This window comes from Silene latifolia, chromosome 5 (assembly GCF_048544455.1).
Source record: "Silene latifolia isolate original U9 population chromosome 5, ASM4854445v1, whole genome shotgun sequence".
Taxonomy (NCBI): Eukaryota; Viridiplantae; Streptophyta; class Magnoliopsida; order Caryophyllales; family Caryophyllaceae; genus Silene; species Silene latifolia.
The window spans coordinates 70,049,634-70,061,996 of NC_133530.1; the positions used below are offsets into that span (position 1 = coordinate 70,049,634).

At 33.9% G+C, this 12,363-nt stretch overlaps 1 protein-coding gene and 2 long non-coding RNA genes across 3 annotated transcripts; 2 read left to right on the forward strand and 1 right to left on the reverse strand.

Moving 5' to 3' along the window:
• The first annotated feature begins 1,558 nt into the window (after positions 1 to 1,558).
• LOC141656146 (uncharacterized) lies at positions 1,559 to 3,950 on the forward strand. The gene is made up of 3 exons (XR_012548387.1): positions 1,559 to 1,670; positions 2,759 to 2,887; positions 3,862 to 3,950. It is a non-coding gene; the product is annotated as an uncharacterized LOC141656146 (long non-coding RNA).
• Positions 3,951 to 5,614: 1,664 nt separating this feature from the next.
• LOC141656147 (uncharacterized) lies at positions 5,615 to 6,433 on the forward strand. The gene is made up of 2 exons (XR_012548388.1): positions 5,615 to 5,892; positions 6,124 to 6,433. It is a non-coding gene; the product is annotated as an uncharacterized LOC141656147 (long non-coding RNA).
• Positions 6,434 to 11,519: 5,086 nt separating this feature from the next.
• Positions 11,520 to 12,084, reverse strand: LOC141655507 (uncharacterized). The gene is made up of 2 exons (XM_074462584.1): positions 11,929 to 12,084; positions 11,520 to 11,843 (listed from the first exon to the last, which is right to left on the reverse strand). Exons 1-2 carry the CDS (start codon positions 12,082 to 12,084, stop codon positions 11,520 to 11,522), a joined length of 480 nt encoding a protein of 159 aa, XP_074318685.1.
• Positions 12,085 to 12,363: the final 279 nt, after the last annotated feature.

Sequence of the window (12,363 nt, forward strand, 5' to 3'; positions counted from 1 at the left end):
CAAAAATGAACCAAAGTTATACAAAAATAGACCAAAGTTATACAAAAATGAACCAAAGTTATACAAAAAATGGACTAAAGTTATACAAAAAATTGGACCAAAGTTTAGTCCAATTTTTGTATAACTTTAGTCCAATTTTTTGTATAACTTTAGTCCAATTTTTGTATAACTTTAGTCTTTTTTTGTATAACTTTGGTCTATTTTTGTATAACTTTGGTTCATGTTTGTATAACTTTAGTCCATTTTTGTATAACTTTGGTTCATTTTCGTATAACTTTGGTCCATTTTTGTATAACTTTGGTTCATTTTTGTATAACTTTGGTCCATTTTTGTATAACTTTAGTCCTTATTTGTATAACTTTAATCCATATTTGTATAACTTTGGTTCATTTTTGTATAACTTTGGTTCATTTTTGTATAACTTTGGTTCATTTTTGTATAACTTTGGTTCATTTTTTTATAACTTTAGTCCAATTTTTTGTATAACTTTAGTCCAATTTTTGTATAACTTTAGTCTTTCTTTGTATAACTTTGGTCTATTTTTGTATAACTTTGGTTCAATTTTGTATAACTTTACTCCATTTTTGTCTTAGATGAAAAAAAAGTATCTCACAAAAAAAAACGAGATTTAAAACACGAAATCTTAAAAAAAACGTATAACAAGAAGAGATTTAAGAAAATGAATAAAAAATCATAACTAACAAAATAAAAGACAACTAAAATAAAATAAAAGACAAAAAAAATAATGAATGGAAAAAACAACTAAAAACATACAAATTAATACAAAACGAAAAAAAAAAAAAAACGAGTTGAAAAAAAAAAAAAAAAAAAAAAAAAGAAAGTCAGCGGCGGTGGGGTGGCGGCGGCGGGGGTGGTGGGTGGTTATTTGGTGTAGGGTGGGGTGGTGGTGGGTGGTGGTGAATGAGGAAGAGAGGAATGAATGATTTATTTGAGTTTTTTGATTTATTTGGATTTTTTGGGTTTTTTATTTATTTGGATTTTTGGGTTTTTTTTATTTATTTGGGGTTTTTTTTTAGAGTTTGAGAGAAGAGAGAAATGAAATGTGTAAGATGAAAGAGAAATGGATGAGTGGAAAACAAATATATAGTAAATTAGTGATTAATTAGAGTGGATTAGTGAAGGAGGAGAGAGATGGTGAGATTAGCTTATAAACACACTTTTTGGGGTTGATCTCATCCCTCCATTTCCCTCCATCCAATGGCTCATAATAGAACTTATGGACTCAATATAAACGTGGACCTTAGTTGATCTCTTCTCTCTCTCTCTCTCTCTCTCTCTCTCTCTCTCTCTCTCTCTCTCTCTCTCTCTCTCTCTCTCTATATATATATATATATATATATATATATATTTTAGCATGTTGACACTGGGTATTTTTGTACTGCAATCAATCAATACTGCAATCAATCAATAGAGAATGAGAGAATTAATTAAATTTTATTATTTTTCAGCTATAAAGTGGTGCACGTTTAGTCTCTATTTTCAGCTGCAGGCGATTAATTCTATTTTATAATTTTTTTTTCAAAACTACACAGGTTTGACGAAAATAGAGAATGGGAGAAATTTACGCACCTTCCTAGAAAACGGACTACTGATTTCGGTAGATTGCCTTTCTCGGGTATAGGAAATGGATTTGACCTCTCTTAAAAAAGGTTATTTGCACATCCATATTTAGTTAATTTTCTTTTAGTTTGGCTTGTATATTTTGCGTTTTTTGGTGGTTGTCATTTTGCATACCGTACTTTGAACTCAAACCTGAATTCTTTCTTTCGGTTGCGTAGCGAGGAGATGGACGCAATATGCCTATTGACGGATCTGAATTGTTGTGAAATAAGGTCCATATATGTGTACCTACCGTGTACAACTGGATAATCGATTTTGATGAATGATGAATTTATTTGGGTGATGTCTCATGTTATGTGCGGGAAGTATGGACTTCAATAGAAACTGCCTCATACAATATTGTGTAAACCTAGCAAAACTGGCCTAGCACAAATCATCTGACCCACTCTATCCACACCCTGATAGACACCCTAACAAACTTTAATATGTTGTTCCCACCCCGGTGCTAAACACCCTCGCCTTTTGGTGTTTAGTTGATTTGAGTGATGTCTAACGTTGTGTCCGGAAGTATGCACTTGAAAAGGAGGTTTGGAAGTGTTCACTTCTTCTTTTGTTGGGAAGTGGCGGCATATGGTTGTTATATTATGTTCTCATTAATGGTATAACCGGCGGTGTACATGAATAGAGTCCTTCAAATTTAGCGGCTTTTACATGATTATCTGGCTCATAGATTTGACTCTTTTTTATTTGTTGGAGATTTCTCTGATTTCTGAGTGGTGTGGACATTTCCATATAGTAGTTTTCCTTATATTAGCTCATAGACTTCGTCCAAGGTGCAGGAAAGTTGAAAGGAAAATGGAGGCAACATTTGGAAACTAGGAACTACGGATGTGTTTGAACTAAAACTTCTTAAATAATAGTAGATTTTACTATTTTCTATTTGGATCTCGTGGTGTTCATATTTTCTTTTCTATCAAATAGGAAGATCGTTTTTTTAACATGTTATTGAAGAATAATATGAGCAACGATGCTTTTTCGCACCCCTCCCATCCTCCCTCTTTATCCCCTACTCCCCCGATGCTCGTATACATAATGAGGGGTCGATAATAGTATATCTGAATTATGAAAAAGCAAAAAAAGTGTTCTGAGATATTAATTTACATTACTAACTTTGCAGTCAGAGGGCCACCTTAAGGGATCGTCTTGCTATGGAGCATAATGTGATACACTGAGGCAATGCCAACAATATTGGAGCTGTCAAAGAATGGACCCTTCAGGGACAACCTTACAACCAAATTGATGCAAGGTTAGCTATTGCTACAACAAATCAATGTATTTGGCAGTGATTAATGGAGAGGATGTAGTTCAGGTCAAAATTTTGCTGTCTATTTTATGTTTATATTCACCCATATAGAGTATTAGTCTTTCCGTACTTAAGAAACTAATTAAGTTAATTATGTCATTACTCTATATAAAAATTATAACTGAAACTGACTACTTATCAGTGGGATTCTTGTTTAATAAAATACGATGCAATAAATAATGAGGTTTAACAGACAAGCCGTACCTATCCAGCAGAGATACAATAAGCTTATCTGTAAAATGTGTTGCGAAAAAAAATAAAAGCAAGTTTAATAGATCTTGATTCTCTCAAACTTTGCCAAGAAACAGAACTGGTATATATGTTACCTTAGGTTTGTATCTCTTTAGGGAACACTAAATGGAACTCAATATGGTATTGTAGTTAACGCGTGCTGTTAGGTTACAAATTGAACTCAATACGGGATTGCACTTAACATCTGTTGTTTGGTTTTTGGATCGTTAAGTTATCTCCCTCTTCATTTTCTGTGTGGATCGTACCCGTTTCCGACTGGTGTTGGAGTTAATTTAATACTGAGTTGTTATTTCTTTTGGGGGGAGTTGTTCAAATGAGTGAGTATTCGAGGTAGAGACAAGGAGAAGGCTGGATTGTTCAGGTTAAATGGCGATACTCATAGGTCTAGCCTCGCCGAAAGGGACAGTGAGCAGGTAACTAACTGTAGTGTGCATCTTTATTTGTTTAGTTATGTTGTTACTGTGAAAAATATTATTTGGACTTAAGATGACCTCTTTTTATGTGGCCTGCTTCATTGAATGTTAACTGAAATATATAGGTTGCCTTTCATGCTGCCTCTCTTGTTCTCCATTCACTTCACGCCTTTCATTTTTAGCCTCTTTCTTCCTTTCATTCTCCGTCTTTTCTCCTTTCCTTTTCTGATCTTTTCCTCTTTGTATCCTGAGGTTTATAATCTGTAGCGAGCTAAGGAACGATTTGATCAAGTGGCAATGATTGGCAACATCATCGCACATCATTCCAGGTTTTAAACTTCTGTCCTTTAAAATTGTACCCATACTTTAGAGATTACGATTGGCATTATGTGTCTATCCCTATCTGCAAGCATTCTCATTTTTGCTCTCGTCAGCTCAAGGTTCGTTAGCTTAGGGTGATGATGAGAAAGATGAACAATTTAAGAACTTGCAGCGAAGAAGAAAATTGACTCGGATACCGAAAAAAAAGGGCATTTCAAATAAATATTGTGTATAAGTAACTCTCTTTTATGCATAACTTCCCTGTTCTCCTTTTACCAAAAAAAACTACCTTGTTCTCCTTGTATACATTCTCCACTTTGTCCCATTATAATCCTATGTAGCATTTATATTCATACCTTTATTACACTTTCATCCTATATGATGATGCTCACCCACAATAATGCAGTCAGGCAGTCAATATGGCCACTGCGTGGTTTGTCCCAGAGTGGCAAAGTAATTCACAAACTATTCTATACACATAAGCACAACATCTACACGATATTCCGATCGGGATTTCATAAACAGTTGTCCAAATTGGGGCTCCGCGCCCGGGAGGGCGCGGCGCAACAACTAGTATAATAAAAGTGGGATGGAGAGACTATTATTTATGCTTCTAGCATGGTTTTGAGGACACGATCACACGAATCACTTGGCTTTCCGTTCTTTACATAAACTATGGTTTGTTTACTACAGAGTATCACATTTTACAACTTTGATTTCATTTAACCGTCACTCTCACTTTTGATACTTTTGATACGTGCCTTTTGCAGGTACAATATTTTGAAAACTGAAGTGGGAGGCTATGGGCACAGCCGGGACAGGTTATCTCTTGAGTAACCATTGTAAAAAAAATAAAAGATTCTTCATCCTGATTTTAAAAGTTGTCAAGATTGATTTTAAATACTTATCTAATTTAATATGGAGATTAAAACAATGAGCCATTCTTATACATCGAATATGGAATATCGTTTAGTAGTGTAGCTTAGTGCGTGCACATGTATATTTGAAAACATGATTGCAGCTTTCATGGACAAAGTTGTTTTAGTTGTGCATAATTTTTTGCCGGAAAATGTCGGACCAGAGAAAAAATGAGCGACAGAAACACTGTTATTTAACCAATTCGGTTTACACTGATTAATTTGTACAAGATCATCTTAAGTTAAATTATATATCAGGTCAATTCTTATGTATGTCCCTAATACAAGTGACGTACTCTATCTCCTTATGACATCTTTGTTCCTTATTCTCACCTCTTCTTTCTTCTATCAATATCAAATGTTGCAAGTTAGAAAATTTTGACAAGAATTCAAGATCAAGAGTTAGAAGTATCCCGTGTATTGCACGGTATCAAAACTAGTTTCAGATTTCAAAAATCAAAAACATTAGAAAACTAATCGACAGAGGGAGTAAGGGAGTAATAACCTTTTAACTAAAGAGCATTTCTTACAAGGATATATGGGCAATTAACTTCGATTAGATAATATTGCATCACTACTTATGTAAAATTGTTTTTTTTTTAAAAAGAAAAAAAGAAAAAGAATTGAAAAAATTAGGTTGACAAGTAGGTAGATTTGAAAGTTTGGTGACTAGTAGAGTAGTAGTTGTGTACGAGAATGTTAGTTTCGGACCTCTTAAGTCTTAACATCACCAAACTTTTCTCCCCTCTATATATTACAAGACGAATTACAACAAAAGCGCATATATCACACATTACTACATTTATAAACTGATATATATTCTCCGCTAACTGGCGTAAGTGCGAGTTGAATATCGTCGTGTGTGAGTCATAGTGTTATACGTTGAGCTAACTAAGAAGTAGTGAAACATAGTCATGGGGCCAGGAGGACCACCCGGAGGGCCAGGTCCATGGGGGCCTTTTGGAGGAGGGCCTGGTTCTTGGAGCCCACCGGGACCTGGTCCGTTTCCTGTTTTCGGAGGTTTTATAGATTGTCTCGGTTCTTGGTATGTAAACTTTTATTTTTTTCTTTACTGTTTATTATTTTTTATTCTTTTTAATAAGGAGTATTTATATACTAACATTAATATTCCGGTCACAACAATCACCGTAGCAATTAACAACAAAGATTTTTAAAATAGCACTCCTTTTATTGTTAGTAGAACCGTCGTATAAAATGGTAAAACTTTAATATGAAATTCATTAATAATTTCCCTCATAACTTTGTTTTTGTGCAGTTTGAGTTTGTTGTGTTGTTGCTGGCTAATAAGAGACTGTTTTGGTGGGCCTCCAGCCCCCGGGCCATTCGAGCCTCCACTTCTTTAAAGAGAGCTTCAAATGATTGGGCGCGTGTATTACCTCTATTAGCAAATTTAACTCTAGTCACTTGTGTTTATGAATTATGAGCCTTGTAATAATGAAACAAAGCTAAATAGACGACGGGGTTATTTGATATGCGACTAATGAGACATGTAATGTGTTGTTGAATGTGATATTCGTTATATTTTGAATTTTATGTGAAGTTTACCGGCCTCGTCATATTTTTCACACTACAGTTTGATTGATAATTATAATAGTCGATCATTATACAATTTACGTCACTTTAAAATTAGTCTACAAGTATATTAAGTAATTTTCCCTCCTTTAAACTACTCCGTATATTTCTCTCATATATTCTTTGGATGACACAGATACACATGGTGAGCTCTAACAATCATTTACAAATCTTAAGAGATGTGATACACCATAAGATAATGTGTAGAAGGAAATAGAAAAACATGCATGCATGCAATATTAACATTAATCTAACATAAGGAAGACAAAAAAAAAAAACACTCGATTAGCTATACAACTTAAAATAAAACTTTAATATTTAAATAAAGAGTTAACTGCTGAATTATACTCAATATTCTGAATTTTGTAGTATGATCAGGGGCGAGTTCTCGATATTAAATATTTATGGGTTATTCTACATGGTGATCCTGAACTTTTTCAAATCCTATATGGTAAGCCTACAAATCAGAAAACAAAAATGGTAACCTTGAAGTCCATTAATTGCAATTAACGTGACCCTTAACTAAAATTCCGTCAATTTGCCCCGTTAAGTGCTGATGTGGCGTGTGATGTAGCTATTTGGTCTTGATGTGGAGTGTGATGTGGTCTCGTTTGTGGGAGGAGTTTGGTTCAGAACCCAAGTCGAGCAAATGCAATATTTTCGCCTGAACTCAATTGTTGACTGAATTTAATGATGTCGACTTGGTCAGGTTTGTCGGGTTGAATTGATGATGGCGAAGTTGGATTCGACATCCTGGTACTGCTGAAATGGTGTCAAGGTGATAAAGGGAAATGGTGGTTTGATGGTGGCTGTAACGGTGGGGGTGGCTGTCTGGGATGGTGTGTCACGGTGGTCAGCGAGCTTGATTTCAAATGAGTTCTTGCTCGATTTCCGTGTCATTATTCCGTCTCACCTACATATTACATTAATAAAATAACAGTAATACTAATATTATAAAAACCCGACTAATTATTAAATCTAACTAAGACGACTATTTGTTATAACTTAGTTAATAAAATGAGTTATTTAATCAATTAAGCACGCAAAATTGAGTCGGAATAAGGTATAAATGAGGGGTAAAACGCGACCAAAATGCTACTTATCAACTATAATTCCATGTCACACGCCACATCAAGACCAAATAGCCACATCACACGCCACATCACCCATTTAACTCTGCAAATTGACGGAATTTTAGTTAAGGGTTACGGCGATACGTAATAATGCACTTCAGGATTACTATTTTTGTTTTCTGATTTGCAGGGTTACCACGTGGGATTTGAAAAAGTTCAGGGTCACCATATAGAAAAACCCAATATTTATTAACTAGTTTTTTTTGTCTCAATCATTTGTCTAGATTAGCTAAAATATAAAAGATCAGTTATGTATAAAAAAATTAAAAAGGTAAACAAATAATTTGGGACGAATGGAGTAATACTTAAGGCCGGGGTGGTTTACGTGCATTTCCACGTGGTGAAGGTCCGGACGCTGGAACTGGAACCCCTTTGGTTAGGATAACATACAAGTGCTTGTCTTCTTTCTTTGCTTTCGCACCATAATTCTTGCTTGTGTAGCCATTTTCGAAACTCGGAGCGTAAAGATGACGCGCCGCTTCATCACCATTGCTAATTAAACCTAGGATCATAATCATCAAGAGAAATATTCCACACTTGAACTTTATAGCCATGTGATGGATATTAATCTGGTTTTTTTCCTTGGGGGGGGGGGGGGTTGGGTTTTAGGTATGTTATTTATAGATTGACATGTCAGTATATATAGTTGAAGTTCATATATTATGTGTATTGGAAATGGTATTAATTTTGTATGTTACCTAGATAGTTCATGATGTAAGAAGTTACCGAGGTTCACATTATGTTTGGCCAAACTACCACATTGGTAAAAAAAGTGAAGGGTAGCAACCAAATTGGTAAAAAAAGTGTCATATGTGACAAATTGGTAAAAAAAACTATTGATTGGTGACAAATTAGCCAAAAAAATTTCATTTTAATGAACTCTCTATTGTTCGAACAAGATATGACAAAACTACCCTTACCGAAATATTAAAGTCGAAAAAAAATTAATTCGAGACTCGTCGTTAAGAACTGAAGTTTGATCCAAAATTTAAAACAAACCAAGTTAACACTTCTCCAATCTTAATAATTCAACCAAACAATGACGAGATCCGTAAAAACTCATATCGAAACTGATTTTAACAAAAATTACTCCTAAAGATTGACTTATAAGTTACTTCGTATAATATTTCACTTGAAACAAGCCGGTATGAATTGACGACCGACCCACATTAAAAAGCATATTATATCTTAATTGCGCTACCATTAATGACTTATTTGCAGACGTAGCCACTCTTAGGTCGGACGGATACTTCAAAATAATCCAAAAGTATATGGCGAGTAGGAGTGTAGGACCAAGCCAACTGTCTGATTCTAGTTACGAAGTTTAATACTGGTATGATAAAAGATCATTTCTTAGAAAACAAAAATTAAAACATAACAATGTTATTAAGACGGAAGATCTGGATAATTTCATGAAAATAAAAAATAAAAAATTGTGCCCTCGGTCCCAAAAGTCGACCACAACTTGAGCAAGGGTAGTATAGTCATTTTTAAGTAGGAATAACAAATTAAATAAGGTAGAATAGTTTTTTGGTCAATTTATCACATTCCACTCTTTTTTTTACCAATTTGTCACAATTCATAGTTTTTTTACCAATTTGGCAAACACCACCTACTTTTTTTACCAATTTGGTTGTTTTACATCATCTTCTTAGAGCATCTCCAACGATGCGGATGAAATGCAGCGAAAAATTGAGGATGTGAAAAGTGGGGCTTCCAACCATGAGGATGTATCAAAAAGTGGCCTCATATTAACGAGGAAGAAAGCGCTTCGCTGTTTGTAGAGGAACAAAACGCTGCGCGTAGAAGACCCACTTGCATCAAATTGCATTCCACACCATACTTTTACAACTTGCATTTAATTGAACATATGAAACGTATCAAAAAGTGAGTATTTTAGCAATATTTTAATTGGTGGGTAGGTTAAAGTAAGAGAGATAAATAATAAAATAGATTGAGATGAGGAATAAGGGTAAATTATGGTTGGAGGAGTAAAATTGAAAAGTTGAGGAATAGTGAGGTGGATGAGTAAGAAGTGATAAGAGAGAGTGAGACGAGGAGAAGAAAAACTCATGGTTGGAGATGGTCTTATAGCAAGTTCATCTACTCCCTCAATTCCAATCAATAATTATCTATTTCTATTTCAGAGTGTATTAATAAATAGTTATCTATTTTCTTTTATTGTAGATTTTGTTTGGTCTCTTGTATGTGTGAGTGGGATTATATGTTTTATGTGACCTAAAATCACCCATATTTATTTCTTCAGCTAGTCTTGCTATAGACGGATATATCCGCTTATAGCTAAAGACGGGTCAAATAGCTTGAAAGTGGTGACATTTTTGGCCCCCACCACCCCACTTGTTGCTTGTCCTATTAGTAATGTGGTATTGTATTTGACCCGTCTTTAGTTATAGACGGATATGTACCGTCTATAATGAGATTTTGTGTTATTTCTTTGGTCTTTGTGCAAAAAGAATACTCCGTAAATAACTATTGATTGGGACGTAGGGAGTATTATTTGCTATGATAATAAATAGTCATTTAAAAATAATTGTATTTAACTTACTTTATTAGTCAATGAAGTAATTGACAAATTGTCTATTGCTTCCTCCATCCAACTCCCCTTAACCACTTTTAATTTCTACACTATTCATAAAGAAATATTCAATTTCAATTTTCTCTCAATACATAAGTGAAAGTATATTCATTTATATGGGATCTTGTTTTATTCGTCTTTATTAGTACATAAAAATATCTAACTTTTATAATTTTTGCAAATACATAGCTAACGATATTTACCGCATAAAATACGCATTGACAAACGTGATAAAGTAAAGTGATAGAGTAGAGTTGGCAAACGTAATTAGTATATTTAGCCGAACTCGTCGCTTTTTTCTGAGTATAAAAATGTTACTATAATTTCCGTGCATGATTTAAGCTTGATTTAATCTCTATGGATGAATAAAGACTAGTACTAGATTCTTACAAAAAAAAAAAAGCCTTAGGAATTTAGGATCATAAGAAAAGGTAACATAATTTTCAATAATTAGTCTAATAAGAATTTGTGATGTTGTTCCAATTGATTTTGAATAATTAAAAAACAATTGCAATTTTCAAAGTGTAACGTTGGTGGAGAAACACCAAAAGATGGAAGCTACTACGGCGAGGAATATGCATTGAAGTTGATGCAAAGCTCTAAACTAATCTATTAAACAAGGTAGAAACATGTTTTATTTTAAACGTATAAGGTAGAATCATTAATTAAAAACCAACAGATTTTGGCATAGGGAAAATGATCCGTGCTTCCTCCATGTATCTTTCTTATACCAAGCCAAATGTTCACCGACAAATTTCTTCTTAAAAAAAAAGAAAGACAAAAAGAATAAAATGTTATCAACTTAAAAAAAAGTGTGATTAAGTGAAACGTGGTAATATGTTGGAATTCAAGTAAACTAGTTTTAAACTCGTCGGGTATGCATTTGGGCAAGTATTAATGTTCTTGGATGATTTTTTTTTTTTTTTTTTTTTTTTTTTTTTTTTGCATTTCTATTGTAATTATCTAATTGGTCTAAATCGGCGATCTACGTAATTAATGTTTACACTTGTTTCAAATACATGTTCAAATGCAATAGGTTAAGAGGAAAAATCGTAATATACTATTGTAAATAACATTTGCATACATAAAAAACCTTACATCTCGAATAAAGAAATGTAATTTAATAATCTACTTTAACATATGGAAATTATTCTAAAAATTGAAAAATTTCAGATATACTACATTAGTAGTCGTAGTAGAAGTACGCATATCTGAATCACAAATTAGAATTTTCAAGCCTTCTTTTCGTGTGACCCTGGAAAGTGCCACATAAAGTTGGCCATGACTAAACACGCACTGGTCTTGGAAGATAGATGCTGACATGAGATAATGACTGCCCTTGACTCTTGTTTAAGTTACTATATGCAACACATTATCAGAAAAATTAGGAATTGTTTTCTTACCAATATAAAGTCTATATGGCATTGCACCAAAAACGATTTCATGAAAAGTGTAAAACACATGAACTGAAAGTGGTATCTCAGAACCAGTTATGCGTATCACCCTTGTACTGTATTCAAACCAAATCTTGCAAGGGTGAAATGTTGCCATGTCGAGGACCACTCGGTTTGAGGAAATGCTGAACCTTCTGATTTTGTATGTGTTCCCTTCAGTAAGTTGTTTTAGGAAAATCCTTGTCAACCTCTGGTTGATTGTTGCCTGAATGACGTCTCCCTGTTTCATAAACATGAGTATGGTTTTGGTTAATCATATATTTACTTTTCACATTGAAAACAACATCAAAGAAAAGAAGGCTTACATTTATGTCTAATAGAATCAGTTCAACTCCTTTCACGTCATTTGGCTTCTTGTCTGACTTTTTGTGCCATAGTCTCATAACCCGAACAGTGATTTGCTCTGTTCCCGGCGTTTCTTTCTTGATGTTGGCGATGGGAATACTCTGAACATATGCCATTGTGTAGTTTTTTTTTTTTTATGCTTTGTTATTGTTTTGATGGTGAGTTATGCTGGTCTGCACTGATATTTATACTGCAAAATAAACAAAAGTTGTAACCCTAACTGACCACCTATGCCATGATTCCACTAAGCCACTACTTGGAAAACTCTTATAATTGTTCACCACCACTGCATAACTGCATCACTAATATATATGCAGTTAACTTTTGGATTTTTATAATTCGGTATGTAATTTACACATTTTTTCAGATTATACGGGTGCCGTGTTTTTAATATG